This window comes from Canis aureus, chromosome 19 (assembly GCF_053574225.1).
Source record: "Canis aureus isolate CA01 chromosome 19, VMU_Caureus_v.1.0, whole genome shotgun sequence".
Classification (NCBI taxonomy): Eukaryota; Metazoa; Chordata; class Mammalia; order Carnivora; family Canidae; genus Canis; species Canis aureus.
Window position 1 is genome coordinate 5,348,867 of NC_135629.1, and position 25,392 is coordinate 5,374,258.

The 25,392-nt window shown below is 42.1% G+C and overlaps 2 protein-coding genes across 2 annotated transcripts in view; one reads left to right on the forward strand and one right to left on the reverse strand.

Moving 5' to 3' along the window:
• XPC (XPC complex subunit, DNA damage recognition and repair factor) overlaps positions 1–10,166 on the reverse strand; it is a 29,204-nt gene extending 19,038 nt beyond the window's left edge. Inside the window, exons 1-3 of the mRNA XM_077857688.1 lie at positions 9,990–10,166; positions 4,396–4,591; positions 1,363–1,481 (exon numbers count right to left, since the gene is read on the reverse strand). Coding sequence (XP_077713814.1) covers positions 1,363–1,481; positions 4,396–4,591; positions 9,990–10,101 — 427 coding nt within the window. The 5' untranslated portion in view covers positions 10,102–10,166. The remainder of the gene's footprint in view (positions 1–1,362; positions 1,482–4,395; positions 4,592–9,989) is intronic.
• A 96-nt stretch (positions 10,167–10,262) lies between these two features.
• On the forward strand, positions 10,263–24,081 carry LSM3 (LSM3 homolog, U6 small nuclear RNA and mRNA degradation associated). The gene is made up of 4 exons (XM_077857692.1): positions 10,263–10,418; positions 12,793–12,903; positions 15,512–15,607; positions 23,668–24,081. The coding sequence occupies exons 1-4, from the start codon at positions 10,398–10,400 to the stop codon at positions 23,746–23,748; spliced, it is 309 nt and encodes a 102-aa protein (XP_077713818.1). The 5' UTR covers positions 10,263–10,397; the 3' UTR covers positions 23,749–24,081.
• Positions 24,082–25,392: the final 1,311 nt, after the last annotated feature.

Sequence of the window (25,392 nt, forward strand, 5' to 3'; positions counted from 1 at the left end):
CACATGACGTGCTCAAACTTAGCAACACTAGTAGAGCAACCTGATGTGAGGTGCCTCTTAATGGATGCAGTATGAAGTACAAAGCTGTGAAGTATTCTTGCCCCAAAAAAAGTTTAGGGGCACCTGGGTGATTCAGTCGGTTAAGTGGCTATTGGCTCAGGTCATGAGGTCGTGATCCCAGGGTTCTGGGATCAAGCCCTGTTTTGGGTACCCTGCTCATCAGGAAACCTGCTTCCCCCTCTCCAACGCTTGTGCTCTCCTGCTCCCTCTCTCAAATAAATAAATAAAATCTTAAAAAAAAAAAAAAAAAAAAGTTTAACCTAAGTTCAATCAAATTTGAACTTACAGTTTGTAAGAAACCAGGGGATAGTGAAACATCCTCAGATGCCTGTTTATCAGACAAAACTAGAGTATGAGACATCCTACAAAGGAAAAGGCCAAAACTTCAAAAACAGCAGTTCTACAAAAAGCAAAAAAAGATGCTGGATGGGGTGCACTGTTCTAGACTATAGGAGACTAAAGAGGTGTAACACACTTTGATTAGATCCTGGGTTAGAAACAAACAGCTATGAAGCATATTTTTGTAACAATTAGAGACTTTTCATTTTTTTTAAGTGTGAAAATATTTATCATGCAGGAGGTGGTCTTATTCTCAGGAAATGCATGAAAAGTGCCAGGATGTCTGCCGTCTTACTTTCACACTGTGCACATTGTGTATCTGGAGAAAGATACATTCACTATGGCAAATGTTAAAATTACTGAATCTAGGTGAAGAGTCAATGTGCTAATTTTAAATTGGTTTGTAGGTTTTCAAAAACCATTTCAAAATCAAAAGCTGGGATGAAGTCAAGCTAGACAGAAGAAATCAGAGATGATAACATTAGCTGCCATTTACTGTAAGTACAGGATGCTTTAGGCAGATTACATTCCAAACCTTTCCTCCCCCACTATAATCCTGGGAGTCTACCCTGTGAACAGCTCACGGTGAGCCTTCAGTGCTTACTGTTGTGCTTACTGTTATTGTGAAATAACAGCTCTGACAGGTGGATTTTCTTGTTCACACAGCTATACAAATGCTAAGACGGGGCTCTGAACCCAAATCTCACTACTCTTAAAACCTGTGTGCTTCCTACGAAATGATGCTGCCTCCATCTCGTGATCTAACCACTGACAGCCAAAAGGGGAAGAAAATACACACCCTTCTTTGGTAACCTGGTCATGAATTTTTCCTTGCATGGAAAGCAAGTCCTTACCACAACCTTATTTGGTGGTACTTAGTTTCAAAAGGAAACGAGATTGCAACTTAGTGACATGACTCCCAGCCGACTCAAATGGAAAAACAGGATCACATAGCTCTTGTACCTTCTACCTCTTCCCATTCGTCTTCACTCTCTTCCTCATCATCTCCTTCACAGCTGCCTTTGTCCACAGCAGCCTCTCTCTGTGAAGGGTGTGCCTTCTTCCGAACACTGGCGAAGTCCCTGTGTAAAGATCATAGCAGGGAAGGTGAAGAAGGCTCACACGTCCTAGTGCATTCAAGCTAAGTGGAATTCTAAGGACTCCTTCTTCGACTGAGAACCTATGACAATTATTTAAAGATAATATGTGAACTCTGAGCCTCATTCCCTCCATCACTGGTGCGTCTCAAGGGCTCAAGACATGCTCTGATCATCAGTCTGACACTAGACGTGCCTTTAACAGAAGGAAGGCAATGAACCCACAGCCTAGAGCTGTGTGAGGGAAAACACAGCTGTGTCTGGAAGTGTGGTACAGGAAAACTTAGAAGAAACCATAATAATATGAGTTTCAGAACTAAAAGCTGTGGGGTGCCTGGATGGCCAGTGGTTGAGCATCTGCCTTTGGCTCGGGGCATGATCCCAGGGTCCTGGGACCAAGTCTCATGTCGGGCTCCCTACAGGGAGCCTGCTTCTTCCTCTGCCTGTGTCTCTGCCTGTGTCTCTCATGAATAAATAAAATCTTTAAAAAAAAAAAAAGTAGAAGCTATGAAATCTATGTGTATACACAGGCAGGTAGACAACACAGTGAAAAGGGAACTTGGGGCCTGGCTGGCTCAGTCAGTTAAGTGCCTGCCTTCAGCTCAGGTCATAATCCCGGGGTCCTGGGATGGAGCCCTGCATCAGGCTCCCTGCTCAGCAGGGAGTCTGCTTCTCCTTCTCCCTCTGTGCTTGCTCTCTCTCAAATAAATAAAATAAAACCTTTATAAAGAATAAAAAAGTAGAAGGAATTCACATTTGCTGATGGTCACATGACTGTTTCCTCCCACCTCCATGATGTAAGTAGACAGAAGCTGGTAGAAATTTAACCTTACGGTATGTGGGGATGTGTCCATACACGAGTACGTCACAAACAATACCAAAAGTACTGATACCTAGCTAGTTAAGTAGGTCACTACACAGATAAACAGCTAGCTGAATATTGGCTGAAGATGAAGTGGTTACTGATACGTAATCTATTTTTGCTATTTCATATGCAAAATGTGTTTAGAGCAGTTACTTTTTTTTTTTAATTTTTATTTATTTATGATAGTCACAGAAGAGAGAGAGAGAGAGAGAGGCAGAGACACAGGCAGAGGGAGGAGCAGGCTCCATGCGCCGGGAGCCCGACGTGGGATTCGATCCCGGGTCTCCAGGATCGCGCCCCGGGCCAAAGGCAGGTGCTAAACCGCTGTGCCACCCAGGGATCCCTAGAGCAGTTACTTTAAGCTTCTGTGAGGTTTGAGGTGTATTCTCAGTGAGACCATCACCTAAAATTTCAGCTCAGACAAGTAAAATCCTGTCTTTAGCTCTAAAAATACACGTACTCCCCTTCAGCAGACCACTTTCAGCACCACAGAAACAAAAATTTCTCCTTAGGATAAATGTAGTGGAAATGTCCACGGCTACAGGTTTGTCTGCAAGTCGACTCTCAACCGAGAGGGAAGGGAGGGCCGCAGAGCTTTAAGTAGCAGAATCCTGGTCTATGTGTGTGGATTTCTCTGGAGAAAGAACTCAACTGGTAGGGAGAAGCAACTGGGCAGGAGGAAGCTCTGAGGTATGCATTCTCAGGAAAATAAAGGAAAAGAGATGACCTGAGTGCAAAATTTCCACACTTCCTCATGCTCCTGCGTACTGCTGCCCCCTCCTGGGCTCCTTTCCTCTGTGAGGACTGCAGAAAAGCCAGGACTAAGATGGAAGATTGGTTTCTGAAGGCACTACTACCTCTTTGTTCTTCCTTTCTTGACCACTCCCCCACACACAACCTTCCTAGGAGATAGACGATCAAGTGTTCACTTAGCTCATATTTACTGTTCACCCTGTATTACTATGCATGTTCATTCAACCGCAAAAATCCTTGTTTCATTTCTGCCAAATAAAAGGCCCTGCCCTAGATGCCACAGGGCATACAAAAATGAACCAGGCATGGTTCCAGGCCTCAGACAGCTTGCAGGGTAGTAAGCAGGGGACGTGGCAAGATACAAGTAAGTGCAAGAACTCAGAAGAGGCAAAGGGGAAGGATCAATGAAGGCTGTCAAGTGGATGGACTGTGATCCACATCTTCTAGGTGGAAGAAAGCATTCCAAGTAGAAGGAAGAATGAGCACAACTCATTCTTGATGTGCCCCGTATGAGCATGTGGCAAGTGAGTGACCAGAAGTCTAGCCTGGGGGGAGCAGAGTGAACCTGAGGAGAGCAGTCCAAAAGAAAGCTGGAACGGCCAGCCAACAGTTTATGTTTGTGGTACCTTTGTGCAGTAGAAAGAGCACTGGACCAGGAGTCAGAAGGCCTAAATCTCAACTGGTTTTTGCCACCATCTTGCTGTGTAACCACAAACAAATCACTTTCTGCAAGCTGTCATATCATCTGAAAAGTTTGGGAGGTAAACTGTAAAACAGCTGACCTTTGAATAATGTGGGGTTGGGGCACCAACCGCTTGCACAGTCAAAATTCTGCACAGAACTTTCGAATCCCCAAAACTGCTAACTACTACTAGGCTACTATTGATTGGAAGCCATACCAGTAACATACAGACGATTAACACATATTTTATATACTATATGTATTATATACCGCATCCTTACAATAAAGTAAGCTAGAGAAATGGATGTGTTATTTTTAAAAATCACAAGAAAAACTATACCTACAGTGCTTACTGTATTTATCCAAAAAAAAAAAAAAAAAATCCACGTATAAGTGGACCTATGCAGTGCAAACCTGGTTATTCAAGGGGCTACTTTAATTGCTAAGAAGAATCTTACTAGTGGTCTGAGCTCCAGCTGGAAGAGTTTAAAGACCCCATCTTTAGCACAGACCACAGTGAGGAGAAAGAGCAGGTGTTAGGACTCACACTTCCGAGGGCAGCAATCCAGACCTGGCTGGAAGCTTGTCAGCCATCTCACCTGAACTCCTCCCCGTCGCTGAGGGCTTCATCCTTCACAATTTTGGGGTTTTCAGATTTAACAGACACCTTGGCCACTTTCATTTTGGCTGGACTGTGGGCAGGGCCCCCAGGACCACTGCAGCCTCTCTTCCGCTTTGCTCGTGAGACTTTGGAGAGAAGGCTCCTCTTTAGAGGTTTCTCATCTTCTGAGATATCTAGATGACCACACAGAACACGAGATTAAGTGACACAGGAAAGGTGGAGGCAGTGTGCTTTCACGGGCAGGTGATGAAAAGCCCCCTTCTGTCACCTCCCTCCAGATCACATCCCCATCACCGGGTCACCGTCCCCATTTGTTCAACAACTAGCTTATAGCCTCCTCATGCCTCTAACCCAGTTTATACCCTGTGCTCACAGTAAAAACCGGCTTCTTTTATCAGTGTCGTATTCTACTCCTCCTGGGATTACACAGACTGCCACATGACTCCAATAAAATCTAGCTTCCAAATCTCAAATTTCAGCTAATAGCCGGGAAGGAAAAATACATCAATCTGCTAATTAACACCCTGCTTATTTATTACCTGCTGAGACTAGTTATTTTAGGAATAACCCACTATTAAGTGAAATGTTGAGTTCATAAGCATGTCCAAGTTTTCCACAACCTTACTACTACTACTAATCCATGCTTCTGCCATCTTTCAAAACCAAACCTTGCTCAAAACATACTTCACGAAACCTTTCCAATCTAACCCAAAAACATATACTCATACACCAACCATCTCAGCAAGTTTAGGGTTGGAATAAGACAGTAGTAATTTAAAAATACCTTTATTTTCTTAGAATAATTATTATTGGTTTTTGTTAAAGGGAAATTTTTAAAGTGCACAAGCTGCTGGCTTTAGCTAAATTAGGGCATCTGAAGATATGGTCTGTTCCTTGGAAGGTTAATAAATCAATTAACACAGCAGGGGAAGGTATCTTCTATTTTGCAAATATATCCATAAGAATAATCCTGAATCTAAAATAACGCATCTTCCTTTGCCTTTGCATGACTCTGCTTCAGTTAATTTTGGAAAAACAAAAATACTTTAGATTTTAAGGTTCCAAAAGGAGCAGCAGTATTAACCTAATATGAGATTGATTCCTTTCTTTTTTCTTTCATTCATTCATTCATTCATTTTAAAGATTTTATTCACTTATTCATGAGAGACACAGAAAAAGCAAACACAGGCAGAGGGAGAAGCAAGCTCCCCACAAGGACCCTGAAGCGGGACTCAATCCCAGGACCACGCCCTGAGCCGAAGGCAGGCGCTCAACCACTGAACCACCCAGGTGTCCCTGATTCCTTTCATTTATGGTTTGTCCTACTAACTATGGATAAATACTTATATTCCCCATGAATATACTTTTGCATGGAGAAACGCTCTCCCTTTTGATCTAAATAAAATAAACATTTTAATAAATTCCTCATGATAGAGGGACATTTGTTCTAACACTAATTAAAATCACTGATTTTCAAGTTCAGTTTCCTTAGAATATTTTACAAAACGTATGCATCCTCATGTTTTAAACATTTTAATGGAAACACAAAAAATTTCAAAATTCTTTAGAATCTGGAGACACTTATTCCAAGGCCAGAAGCTGCCTACAGTTTTATGACTTGACAGATTGAGTAGGATGGCCTTGAAATCAGGATTTTTGGGTTACTTTTAACGCTTTTTAGCCTTCTATGAATAGATGTGAAACAAAGACATGTAACACTTCATTTTTGCTAATCTAAAAACACAGGTGGGAGGATACTTCAAAAGCACCGTGTCTTCCTCACCAAACTTACTTGGTTGATTCAAAAGCACAACCGTGTATTTTTGTGCTTTGAAGAGAGGGTTAGAAGAGTTAAAAGGGGGATAAGAATGGAAACAAAAAGATTTCCATAGTATCATTTTCATACAGTAATTCCCCCTCATCTGTGGTTTCAGTTACCTGTGGTCAACTGGTATGTGGAAGCAGGTAATCTTCCTTCCGACAAACTCCTGAATGTCAACAGTAGCCTAAGGCTATATCACAAAGCCTAAGTCATTCACCTCAACACTAGGCATTTTATCACCTCACATCACCATTAGAATTAGAAGGCTGAGTACAGAACAGAAACATATTTTGAGAAAGTGAACATATTCATTCATTTTACTACAGTATATTGCTTTAACTGTTCTATTTTACTATTGTCGTCAATCTCTCATTGTGCCTAATTTATCAATTAAACTTTATCATAGATATGTATATAGAAAAAAGGCACAGTACATGTGGCATTCAGTACTACTTGCATTTCAGACATCCACTGAGGATGGGGGAGGTCTTGGAATGTATCCCTGAGGATAAGGAGGAAGCCACTGCAATACCCTCAAATTTTAAAAATCTGAATGCCCAACCATGACATAATCATTATGTATACATACTGGAATATAATTCAGTCATCTTTTAAGACAAAGGAAAGTGACATATGATAAAACGCTAAGCATGCAACATTGTTTTTACTGTAGGATTTCTACTTAGAAAAACAAACTAGAATGAAATAAAACATTATTTCTGGATAGTAGAAATACAGGTTACTTTTTTTTAATTATTATTATTCTTTACTTTTTTGGTTACCAGAGAATCCAGAGGCTATTTTCTAGGACTCTCCAAGATCTAGAGCCACCTAAACAGTCTCCTTATGCTCAATATGATAATTTCAGAAGGGTAGGAATTATCACTTTGGCCTGCTTGGCCTTCTACTGAGATTTTAAAATACCTGCTTAAAATGGCCAGTGGCATCTCATAGCAATTAGAATAAAATACAAACTCCTTAACTTGGTCTCCAAACTAATAGTCCTGCCTACCTTTCCCACCTCAATTCCTACCACTCTCCCCTCACTCACTGAGGCCAGCCAACCGGCCAAGCTCATTTCATTTCTCCCTAAGTCTTCAAACTTAATGATTCCTCTGCCTAGAACTCTTCCCTCAGAACCTCCTTTGAATAGCTCCTTCAGGACATTCAGTTATTCGTTCAAAATATCACCTCCTCAAAAAGGCCTTCCTTGACCACCAATTCTGACTTAGCCGCTTCTTCCCCACCCCCACGTCAGTGTTTCTACCTCTTTTACTCTTTTCATAAAACCCTCATCACCGTGTGAATTTACTTAACGTATTATTGTCTTATCCTACCAACCCCTCCCCACAGACATCATGAGAGCAGGGACCTTGACTGTCCTGTTCACTACTAGAATTTTAGCACCTAGAACAGTCCCTGGAAATAGCAGGTGCTCAGTAAATACTGGCTGAAGGAATGAATGATTCATTTCAATGAAAGCATTAACACAAAGAAGAAACATGAGGAAATTAGAGATGCCCTAACAGAAACAAGGAAATAATGTAGAAAACTGTTTTCTTTGTCCCAAAATGCTGAATGCAGCCAAGTGTCACCTTCTTTAGCATGCACAGAGGTGCTGTCAGAAACAGCACTGAGAGTCACTGAATCAGTGTCAACTGTAGCCCAAACCACAACCAGATTTTTCCTCCCTCCAACCACAAGAAAGATTGTAACTCTTCCTGGGAAGCTCCTTGGGAACTTACTGGTAGCTCCTGTAGCTGAGTTTGAGTGAAGCTTGAGTAAATTTGCATCCTTACCTACACCTAGGGTGAACTGCTATAGGCTAGCCCATCTGATTACCTGACATGGACCATGGCAGGAGCAGTTATCTCACTGAAAATTCACAACCACCCTGAAAAACAGTATTATGTTTCAGAGATGATGTTCAGAGAGGCTAAATTATTTGTGCAAAATAATTTATGCAACTGCATATTAACAGCTAAGTGTTGAAGCTGCACCAACCTGGCATCCACATAAAGTGTTCAGCTACAAGGAATGGTACCCAGGCAGGCGGAATTTCCCATCAGATTACAACTATTAATTTTTGAACTGCCACATATTCAGAATACAGTCCTTCTGACTGGAATAAAAGCCCCTTTCACAGCCAGTTGCTGAAATGTTACTGTTAAAGTCGCAGATCAAACGTAACTCCTTCAGAGAGCACTTCCCAATCTCGCCAAACTTGATTATTCCTTCAGAAGCCACAAAGCCTGCTACCTTCTTCCAAGATATTACACTCCGTCTTGAATATTTTTTGTAAATGTCAACACTATGGCACTCTAAGCTCCTCTCTATCTCTATCTCCCCTGTCATCTAACCTGTGCAGGTACTTGTGTGGTACATATCAAAAAACGTTATGTGAATGAATAAATGAATAAAGTGCAACTTTATAAAAGGAATAAAACGGAGCATCAATTGTGGGGTGAATCACCTTCTCAGTTTAGAAAGGACTTCCATATAACTATTTACTAATGGATGATGAACTTAAATAGATAATCACAGGATTATTGAATTTAGTGTCATAGGAGCCGTTGCTGGTTACCTTATCTATCCAGATTATTTTAGGAGCCCAGAAATCCCTTCTACAGCATGCATAATGCAATTATTTAAAATATTTATTCAGCACGGAATAAATGCAAAGAAGGAGAAAACAATATAGGACATAACAAAAAATAAGAAACATTTTCATAAACTTAAATCGTGGGAAGATAGGCCATCAAAAAAGAAGCAAATTAACAAGATCATTACATAATATGACAGAGGCTGGCTGTGAGGGCCTGTGATAAGGAGTACCTGGCAAAGAACACCTTACATAAGGCACTCAAGGTGCTGGGAATTCTGAAGGAACAGACGAAATATGCTACCCTAGAGCCATTGAAGGAGGAAGATCAAAGGCAAAGGCTCAAGGTAACAAATAACATGGCATGTTTAGGGAACAGAAAGGAAGCCAACAAGGGAGGCATCTGGCAAAGAAAGGAGTCCTAAGAGACAACAAGAGAAGTAGCAGCAGCCAAATCATGTAAGGTCTTGCAGGCCACGGTAAGGAATTTGGATTTGAGGCCAAGAGCATTGGGAAGCAACAGGTCTGAATTAGGAACATGGCACGATCGGATTTTTTTTTTTTTTTTTAAATCACATGTGGGGCTGGGTGGGGAAACCATTGCAGGGGGATAAAGTAGGGAGACCAGTAAAGAGGCACCTGCAATGGTTCGACTGAATAGGGACGGGGACCATGGAAATAAAGACAGTGCCGAGGTCCAACTGCTTGAAGCTGCCGACGGATCGGATGTGTACGCGCAGGGAAAGGAGGGCTTCACCCTGACAAGGTGGGAGGAGGGCGCACTCATTGGATGGGAAAAGGCGAGGGAAGGAGCAGGTTAAGAGCGGAAACTCAAGAGCTTTGCTTTGCCCTCGGCCAATGTAAGAAGCCTGGTGGGCGTACGGGCGGAGAAGTCAGGGTGAACCCGAACGTGGAACTCCGGGTGGGACCACTGCTGGGTCACTCGGGGGTCGGCGCACCACCGCGCGTCCCTCCGCCTCCCGGGGCCCGCGTCCACGGCAACGCCTGTCCCCACTCGGCCCTCGGCCCCGGCAGGAGGCTGGGCAGCTTGGGCTCCGCGGCCCCCGCCCCCACCGCCAGGAGCTCGGCCTCCCCGCTCCCCGCACCCCGCACCTGGCCTCCGGCCCCCCCCAGAGCTCGCTCTCACCCGCCGCCGCCGCCACCGCCGCCTCACGCGCGGCCGTGCTCTTGCCCTTGGCCTTCCGGCCGCACGGCTCGCGTCCCTGCGGCTCCCTGCCGGCCGCGCGCTTCCGAGCCATGCTGCCCGGGCAAGACTCCCCTGGACCGTGACGCACCGAACCGCGGGAAGCTGAGTAGGACTCCGCCCCAAGGGGGGGGGGCGGGGCGAGGCAGGCCACGCCCCTTCCCTGCGCGCCTCGTCTCCGCCCACGAAGCTCCGCCCCAGCCCCAAAGGACCAATAAAAACTGTACGAAGCCGAACTGACGTAGCCGATTGCTTTCTCCTTCCGGCGCATCGCATGTTCGCGTTTCCGGAGACGACAGTGAGGAGCTCGCGTAGTCTCGCGAGAGGCGGGTAAGGCGCAGGGTTTGAAAGATGGCGGACGACGTGGACCAGGTGAGTGAGTTTTGAGGGGCTCGCTCCAGAGGGCCTTTCTGCACTCCCAGCCCTGGTCCTGCTCGGCTTTGCGTACCGGGACTGCTTTCTTCACACTCACCGGAAGGTGGCCTTTCGTGCCGCCTGTTTCTGGGTTATCACGGAGTTAAGCTGCCTCTTGGTAACCGCGCCCCCTCCGAATTTTGTCTCAGGCCCTGAGAGGTTTTCCTCCTCGAAGCCCGCCCGAAAACTAGTTACCCTTCGCGCTGGCCACTTCATTTTCTTGCATCTCGTCTTCTGCAGGATGGGAATGGTTCTCCCTACCTGCCTCACGGATTCTGATAGAAAGCGTGATAATAAAGTTTAGCGGCTACTATCGCTGAGCGCAGCCGTTGTCGTGCATTCAACAATATGTAGCAAACGTCAGCTTTGTGTGGTTAGACACGGTTCTCAGCAGCAGGGACGCCGGCACTGACAAACGTGGTCCCTGTCCCCACTTGGAACTTCTGTTCTGGGGAAGGGCAGATACGTAAGTACAGACAGGTGCTATGCGTGGGAACTGTGGTGTGGTAGGACGAAAACCAGCAAGGAGCCGGCCTGTAGAGTGATTTGATGATCCTACGGGCTTTCTTTTCTGCGCTGCTTTCCCCCCCAGAATGCTCTCCCTCAGCTATATTTGTGGATCGAGCCACAATTTCAGCTTTCTCCTGAAATCTCACCTGATCAGCGAGGACTCGTCTGGCTGCCTGCGTAAAATAGCACCCTTTGTCAACCTGCTTGATTTTTCACGTTGTTCATATTAAGCATACCCTTCGTCGTTCAGTGCCTCTCTCTCCCCACTAGAATGTGGTTATCATAAGGGCAGGAGTTGTGGTCACCATCCTGACCATCCTGTTTACAGCAGTGCTGGAAACACTGGACAAATAATTTATTGAGCAAACATAGTGGTTAATCTAGGAGGCTTCTTTGAAAAGGCAGTATTTAAAACTACAGGATGAAAAGTATGGATCGTGGGCATTCTAGACTAAGGCTAGAGGAGCCCTAGGGCCCTGTGGTGTATATATTCTCATAGTATTGCTGGGCGTTTAGTTCACATGACTCTCCCCACTAGAATGAACTCTTTGAGGGCGGGGACCGACCACTCTATGGTAATCTAGTGCTTGGTTGGCCGGTCCTTAACAAACACCTGTTTAATCGGGGATAAGGACCAGGTCGAAGCAGGTTTGTTTGGTTTTCCCAATCTAGCTTTTTAAGGCTGTAGAACCTGTAACATTCAGTCACATACCTCCAGTAGTCGAACGTACTCACTAAAGAAGCTCTTCTTGAATGATCTCATCAACTCCTGGCTTCAACCATCCCTTGCATTCGGATGACTCCAAGTCCTCTTAGCCCTGATCTCTCACAGTTCTTTAATTGATAATAACAAGGACCATTTCTAAGTACTCTCCGGTTGCCAAGTACTATCTTAAATACATTAAATATGTTAATTTAATACATTAGCTCATCTAAGCCTCACAATCATGAAGGGACGATAAGGCTTCCTCATTTTCCAAACAGAGAAGCTGATAATGAGAGATGGTGTTATGTTTAATCTGAATTCATAAGTATCACGGGGTGCCTGGGTGATTCTGTTGGTTAAGCATCTGATTCGTGAGTTCGGCTCAGGGTGGTGATGTTCTCTCCCGAATGGGGCTCTGCCCTGGGCGGGAAGCCTGCTTAAGACTCTCTCTCCCTCTGCCCCTCCCCCCTCGCTCTTTTCACACGCACTGTCTCATAAATAAATAAGGCTTGAATTCAGAAGTATCAGAATCAGGAATGGAACCCATGCTGCCTGACTTCAAAGCTAGTGCTTTCAACCAGTGTTCTATATTGCCTGCTAAATATATTCACCTTGCTGGCTAGGTGGCACCCTAAACTCAACCTGCGCCAAACTGAATTCATAATCGTCCTTCAAGCTTTCATCTTTACCTAGCATTCTGATTAGTGTGTGGTTATCATTAAGGGAATTTTTTCAGGTCACTAAATGACATATGAAATATGGTTAAAGTCCCAGAGAGTGACTTCCTATAACTGAAATTGGGCCAGGCAGTGTGGATTTTGAGGGAACAAAGTGGCGTCACAGTTATTTTTCTGTGTAACTCCTTCCTGTGTATGTATGTTTCAGCCTTCATTTATATAGCACTTACTACCATCCAGGCTCTGTTCAAAGTCTTCATATATGTCATTTAAGCCTCACGGCTGCAGTATTAAGTAGGCACTCTAGTTATCCACATTTTATGAGGTCAGACTGAGGCATAGAGGGGTTAAGTAACTTGCCCACAGTCACACAGTATAGCAGTGATTTGAACACTGCACTCTTCTAGTACTATATTACTAAGCCTGTTTCTTTTATCAGCAACAAACTACCAACACCGTAGAAGAGCCCCTGGATCTCATCAGGCTCAGCCTGGATGAGCGAATTTATGTGAAAATGAGAAATGACCGAGAGCTTCGAGGCAGATTACATGTAAGTAAATTTATTAAATTACCGTGAAATCAGATTATTTCCTTGTCATTTCTTCCTACCCCCTACCTTTTGAAATATAAACACTGTCCAATGCAGAATAATATTTTGGATGTAGATAAGAAGAGGATAGAAGATTACACGTGTTTGTACAAGCCAATTATAGCTGCATTGCATTCGTATTTTTTTTTGCATTCGTATTTTTAACATGTTTTCTCTTAACAGAAGATGATGTGTTTATTAAAGAACATTTTCATTTCTTTCATTTTTTCTCTTTATTTGTAAATAGCATCTACTCTCCATTCTAATTTCAGTGTTCTTTCAGCTACTGATACATACATAAATTTTTGTTTCCTTGTGAGAAAAGTTAAATAGCACAGAAGTTCATACAGTAAAAGATGAAATCCCATTTTTTTGCTAACCACTGAAAAATTGGGTCTGTGGTCTTTCAGATCTTTTCTGTGTATTTGCACGTATATCTATATATGTTTCCATACATGTATTTGCACTGTATACACTACCTTAATAAAAATGAATCTTAGTATACATATTTTTGAGCACCTTTCTTTTTCACTTTATCTTTCTTGAAAATTATTGATCATGAGTGTGTATAAATCTTTATTTTTAATGACTGTATAGAATTCTGTATATGGTAATAGTGGTTTTTAGGTTGTTTTCTATCTCTTGCTACTGTAAATGCTGCAGTATGCATTTTTATACATATTTCTATGTGTATATCTGCAAATATTTCTATAGGGTTGGTCCCTTGAAGTGGTCTTATTTATTCATAAAGAGAGTATACTGAATGTTTTGCCTTTTCTTGACAACTTGTCACTTTCCTGAGCATATTTATTACTGCCATTCTACCTTAAAGTGATCTAAAATAGCTGATATTTATTTATTGAGCATTAATTACATGCCAGGTGCTTTTATTAGAAGTGTTTTTTTTGGCGGTACCTGAGTGGCTTAGTCGGTTAAGCATGCAACTCTTGATGTCAGTTCAGCTCAGGTCGTGATCTCCAGGTCATGGGGTTGAGCCCCACGTCAGGCTCCACACGCAGCACAGAATCCACTTGTTCTTCTCCCTCTGCTCAAGTGTTTTGTATGTGATACCCCATTTAACCTTTATAACAACCCTATGAGGGGTAGATAACATTAGTCCTGTTTTGCAGTTGAAGCAGCTCAGGCTCAGAAAGGTGAAGTTAACTTCCTTAAGGTAACACACCCAGTAAAGGGAGAGCCAGAATATGAACCTAGGCAGTATGACTGCAGCCCCACTCCTAAGTACTCTGTACCTTACACAAAAACAAAAGGTAAAGAACCTCCTGTATTTGGAAAGGAAGTAGGGACCTAGGGAGACAGTGATCTTAATACACAGCTAGCTTTACGAGAGGCAGAACCCCAGGAAATGGAATAGTGGCAACTTTGCCAAGAAAAATAGAATTTTGCTTAATCACATGGGCCAGTGGCACATGGAGAAACACCCTAGGACAAATATGTTGTCTAAGCTCTGGGAGTCTTCGTCAGTTTCCTGCTAGACTTGATTGCCTCTATACTAAGTGACCCATGTCCTTTTGTGTGTTTTCTGGCCCTCATCTATAGATTTTTGCTCTTCTTAGTGTGTTTTGCTAGCAGTTCCCCACATGGCTGACTGGCTACTTCTGTTTAGATGTAAGCTGGTAAACCATTCTAAACTTTGTTCGAAGTAAGCCTAAGTGGGTTCTGAACAAGGCCCCTGGAGTTTCACCTTTGTAAAATACATGAGCTTTGGAGTTTGGATTGGGGACATCCCTGAATATCAGAATTGCAACATTTATTGATTGAGCCCACGCAGTTTATTTGGCTAGGTTGTTTGGTTTTTTAAGATTTATTTATCTATTTATTCATGAGAGACACTGAGAGAGAGGCAGAGACACAGGCAGAAGGAGAAGCAGGCTCCCCCCTCCCCCCCCCCCCCCCCCCCCGTAGGAAGCCGATGCGGGACTCGATCCTGTCCTGATCCTGTCCTGATCCTGTCCTACAAGATCATGCCCTGAGATAAAGGCAGATGCTCAACCACTGAGCCACCCAGGCCTCCCAATTTTGGCTAGATTTTAAATGGGCAGGGTGTTGCCCTACTTACTTTACATGCTGATGCCTACTGTGGGACAGGGAGAGTTGAATGGCAGTGTCTTGTGCCTTTGGGAGACTGCAGTTAAAGAATTTTATTGCCTTCATTGAATTTTTCGTATTATACAGGGAATTAAAAGAAGTGCTATTTTACAGGGAATTAAAAGAAGTCTGCTGAAAAGTGATAAATTTGCTTTTTTTTCATAGTTAAATATTATAAATGATATAACTGCCTTGGATGACCAGTAGGGTGGACACTTTTAAAAAACTAAAACTTTTAAGTTCTTTTGAGTAAATTCATTTTGGGTCATATAAACAGTTTTGCATTTTTATCAGGTCAATTAAATTATCGCTGGAGATAATTTGTGAAGAAACAGTGTATTAGTACAGCAGAATTATTTTTTACTTACATATAAATGTTTGTGGTGTAAGTATTGTGCATGAGCCCTGTTCACTGTTTCTTGAGTGTTAAATATCTTGTCCCCTTCCCCTTCCACTTCAGGCATATGATCAGCATTTAAATATGATATTGGGAGATGTGGAAGAAACTGTGACTACTATAGAAATTGATGAAGAAACATATGAAGAGATATATAAAGTAAGTCATGCGGTTCTGTTTCTCACTTTTAAAATGTCGATTGTTCTTAATATCCAGCAGCTTCACACTTATGGGAAGCCTGTCATGATTTGGTACCTAATTGGACTCAGTAAATAAGCATAACAACCAAGAGCAAACACTTTGAGGTCAGACAGACCTGGTTTCCAGTACTGGTGTAACCACATCCTACCTGGGATATGTCGGGCCAGGGAATTAACTTGGCAGATTTAATTTCCTCATTGTTAAGCAGGAATACTACCATTTACCTCATAGGGTTGCCAGGATTCACTGATAAATGACAGTATAAGATGCGTATTTGTGCTAGTATATAAGTATATAAACACTGGACAATATTCTTTTGTTTGATATGGCTTTGAGTATCAATAATAAAAACTAAAACTGAAAAATTCTAAAAATATTCATTAAAAGTAACAGTAAGCTTATTACCTGTTAATGGAAATAACATTAACAGTGACTACGGAAATAAAATGATAAGAAGCGTCTTTATTTTACCTTTTGCAGATTTCTTCAATGTAACCTTGATGACATCTAGAGTCTCACATCTTGCTGTGCATTTAATCTGTTATGATATATTATAGTTGAAGAAAATCCAGCCTCACAGAGATGTAGTTAGAAAAGCGAGGAGTAGAGACACCTGGGTGGCTCAGTGGTTGAGCATCTGCCTTTAGCCTAGGGCATGATCCCGGAGTTCCAGGATTGAGTCCCAAATTGGGCTCCCTGTGCGGAACCTGCTTCTCTCTCATCCCTCTGCCTCTCTCTCTGTGTCTCTCATGAATAATAAATCTTTTTTTAAAAAGTATTTTTTTGTGGATATTTGCCTTTGATGCTATGTTAAAACTCTTAAGACGCAGTAGTTTCTTAAAGGTTAGTTGCAATATGGAATCTGAGACCATAGCAGTGATTTTTTTTTTTTTTTTTTTAAGATTTTATTTATTTACTCATGAGAGATAGAGAGGCAGAGACATAGGTAGAGGGAGAAGCAGGCTCCTTGTGAGGAGCCTGATGCAGGACTCAATCCCAGGATCACAACCTAAGCCAAAGGCAAACGCTCCACCACTGAGCCACCCAGGTGTCCCCCATATCAGTAATCTTTTCATACTCTTGTTATATGCAAACTCGTTGGTCTATTTTGTCCTTTCAGTGTATCTTTTACAATGCAGGATTCTGTAACATCAAGCACTGGTCATTTGGAAAATATTAGTTCATGGAGTTATGCAGATCTTCTGAATGTTGGTAAATTTCATTGTTCAATATAAAAAAAAAGAAAATCACACTTAAGTCTTTTAAGTATTAGGAACCAGTCTCTGAACCCTCCTAAAGCATAGTGGTTTAAAATGTAGACTCGGATGGCAGGACTGGATTTAAATCTTTACTCCTTTACGTACCAGCTATTTAATTGTACCACACTATCCAACCTGTCTGACAAGTGTCCTTGACTATAAAATGGGGACAGTAACAGGACCTACTTTATACAGCTATTGAGGATTCATTGAGAGGGTACAAGAAAAACCTTTAAATTAGCACAGGCACATAGTAAGTGTTCAACTGTTAGTTAGGCTTTTGGTTTTTGTTGTTCTGCTTTATTCTGGCTTTCCCTCTGTCTTCAACCACTGCTGACTCCTTTGCAAATTTTCTTTCTTTCTCCCTGTGAACATGGGCTTTTAAGTTTTTAATCTACATTTTTCCCCCTCAGACATGTCATGTAGTAACTGTCATATGTGATAAGGTATGAGTCCATACCAGTAATCAGTACAGCACCAAAGCTTGAGCTCTTTACAGATCTGGGCTCAAATTTTCCTGCTGGTGATTAGTTTCATGACCTTGGGCAAGTTATAGAAACTTCCTAAGCCTCAGGAACTTCTGTAAAATGACAAATGTGCCCACCTCCCAGGATTGTAGCAAGATGTGCTAAATCGGTATGTGTAGAGCTCTGGCATGTGATTGGTGGCCATTATGATTGTGGATAAATCTGTGTCTCCAGTTTCTTTCCTTTTCTCAGCTTTACTCTTTCATATCCAGTATTCTAATTAAAAATATTTTCACTTTGGATGTTATCTTGAACTCAGTGGCATCTAAAGCTAAATTGCTAGTGTTCTTCACCTTCAAAACAAGGTCATTCTCAATTCCCTACTTCTGTTCATGATTTTCTGTTATTTAGAGCATAAATTTCAGAATTTTCTTGGACTTCCCTCTTTCAGTCACATTAGTCAATAACTGATTGAGTTGAGTTCTTCCTTCATGTTGAGTGAAATGTGTCATTTTCTTTCCTGTTGCCATGACTCTATCTGAGGTACTTCCCTTATGTCCACCTCCATTTCAGCCCATGCACAGGTGACTGCCAAAATAATTGTCCTCAAATAATGCTTTCATTTGCTATAGTCATGCTTAGAGACATTTATGGCTTTCTGTGGCTTATAGAGAGCAAAGCACAGGTTCAGGCTAGGTTAAGACCCTCCACTGTGGGATTGACACTTTCTAGTGTCTTCTCTCATGACTACTCTGGCCAACTTGGTCCACTTGCTGTCTTCAGAGTGTCCTTTCTAGTCCTGCTTCTATCTCTTTTCCCATAGTGTGTGCCCTAACTGGAACCATCATCCTTGTCTCTTTCCTGCAAAGCCTGTTTCAAGAACTGCTTCAGTCCTAACTCTTCAGTGACTCCTTCTCTGACCATCTGGACCTTCTTTCTTCCTTTGGTCATTTGCTCCTTTGGTTGGACCTTCTAACCTTTGGCATTCTCAGCTGACACTGATCTTGCTGACTCTTCATTTCTTTTTTTTTTTTCTTTTTTCTTTTTTTTTTTTTTAAGATTTTATTTATTCATGAAAGACACAGAGAGAGAGAGGCAGAGACATAGGCAGAAAGAGAAGCAGTCTTCCCATAGGCAGCCTGATTCGAGACTCGATCCCAGGACCCCAGTATCATGACTTGAGCAAAGGCAGATGCTCAACCACTGAGCCATCCAGGTGCCTGACTCTTCATTTCTGTATTCCTTTTCATCTTGTGAGCTGTTTTATAGCAGAGCCCAGGACATTATTCATTCTTTTCCCCATATTGCCATATTAGCTACAGGTGATGAGTACATTTGCAGGTTGTTAGAGGAATGTGGGGCAGGGAAGGGAGTAAAGATAACAGAGGATAGATCTTCCTCAACTTACTGTAGTTACAGCCTGACAAACCCACTGTAAGTTGAAAATACATGTATTACATCTACCAAACATCATAGCCTAGCGTAATCTACCTTAAAAGTCTCAGAGCACTTGTAATAGCCTAGGGTTGCCCAAAATCATCTACCACAAAGCCTATTTTATAATAAAGTGTTGCATGATCCATGTAGTTTATTGAAGACGGTACTGAAAGTGAAAAACAGGATGGTTGTATGTGTATAGAATGATGATGAGTGTATTGGTTATTGACCCTTGTGGTCACATGGCTGACCGGGAGCTGTGGCTACTGCCGCTGTTGCTGTTGTACTGCAATTACTAAGCTCAGGAACAGATCAAAATTCAGATATTGAACTACAGTTACACTTGTGAATGCTTTTTGCTTTCACACCACAGTAAGGTAAAAAAAAAAAAATATAAAGAACAAAAAAAGAAATAAAAAGTAGAAAATGTCCAGGATTGGAATAGAGAACTGAAACTAATATGTTGAACAATTGCTGTGTACTGAAGATTTCCAAGTTTTATTACATTTAATCTGGTTAACACTGAGGCCAGTGGTGTTATTCCCACTTTCTAGCTGAGGAAACTCAGGTTCAGCCAGGAAAAGATAGGGTAAGGATTTTCAACACCAGCCTAACTGGCTTCAAAGCCTGGAGAGTTCATTTCTCTGTGTTAAGGCCTGGTGCTCCAAGTAATTGATGGAATTGATGGACAGTGAAATCTTGAAATTAGCAGGCAGCACTAGTTCTTCTGGAGAGCTCAGCAGTGGCTGAGCTAACATGGATAGACTTCCTGTCCTGTAAATCTCCAGGATCTGGAAGATCATGCTCGGTCCCTGCCATCCTGGGCTTTAACATCTAATTTAAAAAGTGGGAAAATTGTGGGTGCCTTGAATGTGAACAAATAGGCAGAATAGCTTGAGAGACGGAACACTAGATATGAAAAAGTGCTCTAGTGGAAATGGGGAGGTTGAGGAACTCAGCTTTGCTGAATGCCTGCTATATGTTAAGCACTATGCTATCCATTCTACATAATCATATTTCATTCTAACAGCTCAGTAAAATAGGTGTAGGTTGAAGCTAATTGGTATTACTCTCTCCAGAAGAGTGTATAGTATGCAGTGCTTTCAAAATGTATATAACCGGGACGCATGGGTGGCTCAGCAGTTGAGTATCTGCTTTCGGCTCAGGGCATGATCCTGGAGTCCTGGGATTGAGTCCCGCATTGGGCTACCTGCGTGGAACCTGCTCCTCCCTTTGCCTGTGTCTCTGCACAACCCCCCCCCCAATCTAGCTCTCTCTGTATCTCTCATGAAGAAATAAATTTTCAAAAAAAAAAAAAATATATATATATATATCACCACAGTACTTTCTTTCTTAAGAATATATATTGTTACATAACAAATTACCCCAAAACTTAGAGACTTAAAAGCACATACATTTATTACCTCACCATTTCTGTAGGTCAGGTCACAGCTGGGTCTTCTGTTTCAGGGTCTTCAATGAGGTTACACAAGGGTTGGAGTCTCCTCTGAAAGCTTAGCCACAGAAGAATCTGCTTCTAATCTCACTTACATGGTTGTTGGCAGGATTCATTTCCTTGAGCATTGCTGGACCGAAAGCCTCAGTTCCTTGCCACATGGGTCTCTGCTGCTTAGCAGCTTGCTTCATCAAACCTAGCAGGCAGGAGAGTTGGCTAGCAAGATGGAAGTCACTTTCTTATGTAATGTAATCATGATAGTGACATCCCGTTACCTTTGCAGTATCCTCTTGGTTAGAAGCAAGGCATAGGTTTCACCCATACTCAAAAGGGGATATCACAAGGGTGTGATAAGGGTGTGAACACCAGGAGGCACAGGGATCATTAAGGGCCACTTGTCTTAGAAAATGCTGCCCTGTTCGTTTCTGTTCACTGAATCTCCAGGAAACTAATTGAATTAATGGAAAATCATTACAGATGAAGTGGATTCCATAAGAAGGGAAGGAACTTTTTAGTTCAGAAATAGGACCACTGAGTAAGGAATTTGAGTAAAATAAATATATCAGTTATTTTGTTGAGCGCAGACTTTCACTGAACTTGCTGTCCTAGAACTAGGTGCACCTTTTCCAACTCAAAGGAAACCAGAAGGAAGTACTGCTTCATAACAGACCAGAGTCCTATGACACTTGTTTCTTGAGACTGATTCTCAGAGTATCCTCGTTAAAACAGGAGTATTGGCATCACTCTTGACCATGTTTGAAATGTAAACTCATGGGCCACACTCTGACCTAGTAAATGAGACTGGGCTTGGAACCCAGAAAACCATCATAAGGAGCTGTTAAAGAGGTAATTCTTTATGCACATTAATATTTGAGAGCTACTGCCCTGAGAGAGTGTTCTAGGGAAACGTGAGAGCACTTCGTTGGTGACAGTGACCAGTAAGTGTATTCGAGCTTGGTCTACTAAACTTGCAAGTATTACTTGAATTTAGTGTAAGGGGTTCTCCTTTTTATGTAGGTTCTAGTACCCAAGAAGCTCATAAAACATAGTTTTTACATTTTAAAATCAGTTATAAAAACAGCCATCATGAGCACACTTTGACGGTGCACACTGAAGACACAAGTTGGTTCTTCCCACAGTGTCAACTTTATGCAGTCATGAAGCAAGGTGAACATAATTATAAAGCCGGTTCAGGTTTCTAAACTGAGTGACATTTCACCACGTGATTAACTTGGCTTCTGACACGGCACATGAAGCAGAACACAAGACAAGTCACACAATGAACAAGATAACATGGAGGGCAGGAAGTGAATAGACCAAACGCCAAGTCAGTGGACACGCAGTTGAGATAAGGCCTCGGTCCCGTCCAGGTCAGCTCTCAGCACTCGCTGCTGCTTCTGTTCAGTGAAGAATCTCTGTTCTTTGTGGAGATGAGTTGGGCAGAGAGCCTTCGGCACCAGCTGCCTTTCTGGAGGGGTCAGTGTCTGAGGAGAGTGACCGTTTACTGCAAAAATCCTCTCGTTTTAAAGGGATTTCAGTGGTCTTGGGCCCCTGCAGACCTCCTCTGCCCCTACTCGCCGTCAGTTCCCGGGTTGTCGCCAGCTGATGCTGGTCTCGGCCATATCTGGTAGCTGCCATCCACTTAGCTGCTCGTGTCATTGCTTGACACAGGCCCCTACGTGACATGAGTTGCTCCATCTTGCTCTCTCTACAACAGCTGTTACTAATATTTTCTGCCTGGCAGAGGGGCAGTTCTGTCTGTCAGATCTACTTGTGGTACAGATTTCTAGAACCTAAAAAGGATGAATTAGTTACCATTGCCCTTCCCACATCCTCTGCTGCAAAGCAGGGGCAGGATAGTTGCCAAAAAAACTCCCTTTAGGAGAGCAAAGAATGGAAACAGAGCAGAATGCCCTGGGGAGGTGTGAAATGTTCCCTGTTCTGGTAGTAGAAGTAAAGTCTTTTAGGTCAAGTGTGTCTCATGTGATATTTGGGATGTACTTACACCAAGAAAATTCTTTTCTGTGTATCTAGAATTCAGATTTAAGTGAGCAGTCTATGTTTTTATTTGCTAAATCTGGCAACCCTAAGTGGGAGCTGCAGAGTTTTCACAGCCAAGTTCTTGCTTGTGGAAGACTGAAATAGTCAAAGGATTTTTTTAGCCAGGTATGCTTTCTTTGAATGCAGTTTTTTAAAAAGCTTAGGATTTCACCTGTGTCTGACCTGTCCATTTCCAATCAATTCGATGGGCCAGTAACCTCGGTGAGAGTTCTTACCTACACATAACCTTTGGATGCCTCTAGTTTCTTCCCTTTGTTCCTGTTCCTCTCCATGTGAGTAATGTTGATCCTAAGGCCATTTGCTAAAGTAAATTTGGGTGAAAAGCACCACCCTTAACCTGATCCTTGCCTCAGGGCGGAGTTTGTTTAATTTAGGAGGTTTACTGGGCTTGGTCCTTAAAGCTTTTGTTCCTGCTTGTTTATTGTTTGGGATCCAAAAACTTCGAACCCTGTGAATCCTATTTCTTTGTAATCTCTGCTTGAAAACCAGATCATTCTTGCTGGGCTTATCTCTTATACTGCCTTGCTGAAAGCATCAGCAACTAACATTTGGATTTTTCCAACCTCTTCCCCTGGAATGTATAGGTTTGGGAGGCCCTTAGATTACTTTCCAAGTCATTGGAGGCAACAATTTTACCTAATGTTTTGCCAGGGCATAAAAGGATTTCAGAATATTGTTTCCCTTGTGCCCAAGGCTCAACCTGTAGGCGAGTGCCCCAAGGTATTCATTCCACATAGGCAGGCGCTGTAACACACAGATGCAGCATTGAATGGCTCAGCACAGCGGAATTTATCTCTTACCCACATAACAGTCCTGAGTGGAGTTTTAGTTCAGCACAATAGCTTTCCTCCAGGTACTCAGTCAAGGACCCAGGTTTCCTCTGTCATATGGCTCTGCCATCTCCAGAGTTCATTATATCTGAGTCCCATCCAGTTGCATGGGGAAGACCACAGAGAGGTGGTCATGGAAGGTTAATGAGTCATTACTTCATTACTTCTGTTTACTTCCCATTGGTTGAAACCCAATCCCATGGCTGAACCTGGTTGCAGGGGAACATGAGTAAGGTAGTCTAGCTATGTGCCAGGAAGAGGAGGAGAATGAATTTAGGTGAATAGTTCCAATCTTTGCCCCAATTATAGACATCCAGGAAAAGTAAACAGTTAATAAAGTGGTTCTTTGTGCTATAAAGGTAAGTAAGTGGTCAGGTTTTTTTTAAGTCAATTTGTGTTATGATGAATCTATGTTATTATTTTTTTTTGCTTTCAAATTTCTCAAAAAAATAAATAATACTACTGTGTATTTGTATAAATGTGTTCTGTTTTTGTTTTCCTCTTCCAGTCAACAAAACGGAATATTCCGATGCTTTTTGTCCGGGGAGATGGTGTTGTACTAGTTGCTCCTCCATTAAGAGTTGGCTGAAACAAAGAATTTATCGTGTATGGAATATAGGAGATTTTGTATGATTGCCTCTTTAAATGTAGAAGACATCCAAAAGAGAAACCTGCGTTCATTTTGATATTAAGAAATGACCAAGGATTCTTCCACTCCTGAATTGAGTTGATTTGCAGATAACTCAAAAATTCTTAAGCTAAAGGGCATTTTAATTTTTTTCCAACTCTTTCAATAAATGTGATCACCAGGATGCAGAACTCTTTGTTCAGGAATTCATTTGCTCTGTTGTTTTCTCAGACAATTTCTGATATTTTTTTCCTTTAAATTAAATTTCATGTTTCCTTTTTTAATTTTTCTTAATGCAGTCTCCTGTCTTGTGAATTCTTTGAGCACACATTTTGTACTGATTGTACATGTTTATCTGTGCATCTGCTAGGTTGGAGGCACCAAGTCAAGTACTGAAAACCACATGTTGGCCAATGTCCGTCCTCTCTAAGTCTTCTGGGGAGGCATTTCTTTAAACCAACAGTTGCAGGAAATGGAGATTAGTGTGGATAGAATAGCGCATCTATAGGATCTCATAACAGCACAGAAGAGTGACCAAATAATAGGTTGAGCAGGTGGGGTGGCAGTGGCAGTGGCAGTATCGTGCCATTGTATGTATGTGTTAACATTGCCAGGAAATACAAAGCATGATTTCTATTCTACTTGGTCTGATTTATCTCTAAGGCTAGGCTTTGGTGGTTATACACCTGTGTGGTTCAGCTTGGTCATATATCCAATGCTGCCCATATTTTATGACCCACTCTTGGATCACAGACCATTAATGACAGGTCTCCAACAACATATCTCAGTGGCACAATAAAACAAAGTGGCTAAAAAGCCAAGCTCTTTTTATTTCTAGCTTCAGTCAGTCAGCCCTTAATGCTTGAAAGGGAAAGAGGAAAGTGTTTGTGTATTTTGCAGTCTCTAAAACTTTATACAAGACTTAGGTAGGACCTGACATCCTCTACTAAGTAGGTTGTACCATTTTGAAATGTAAAAAATCTGATATGTGAATGATTGCCTGTAAATACACTGAATATGTTTGTTAATCCATTATGCAGCATGATATGTGAACAGATGCACAATATTTTAAGCCTTGTTCAGGAAAGATGCTTTCGGTAAGCATTGTGTGAAAAGGTTTCGTTTTCATTATTTATTGTACTTGGCCCTGCAGATTAAAGGAGAAGGGGAAGACAAGTGTGACAGAGGTTTTACCTTTTGTGAGTAAATAGGAGAGAACCTTCCTTTGCTTCTGCTTGCCTCCACACTGTGTCTTCAGGTTTCATTAGTCCAGGAGGTAACCTGTTTACATCAGCATGTTCAATATTGAAAAAATAGGACCCATGGTTCTGGTGGTAGCAAGTGGCCGATCCTTTGGATCATCCTTTCCTCATAGAACTCTTGCCTAGATGATGATGATGTTCATGATCCACGATAATGATTACCATAATTTATCAAACAGGGTGCACCAGGCAAAAACAGTTTGTATGTGTATCCCTATTTAATCCTTACAACAACAGCTCTCCTACAGAATGTTATAAGACACTGAAGCTTAAAGGGCTTGCTTGGGTTGCTTGCCTGTGGTCCCACAGCTAGCATGAGGCAGTAGGATGTGAATCTGCTGGA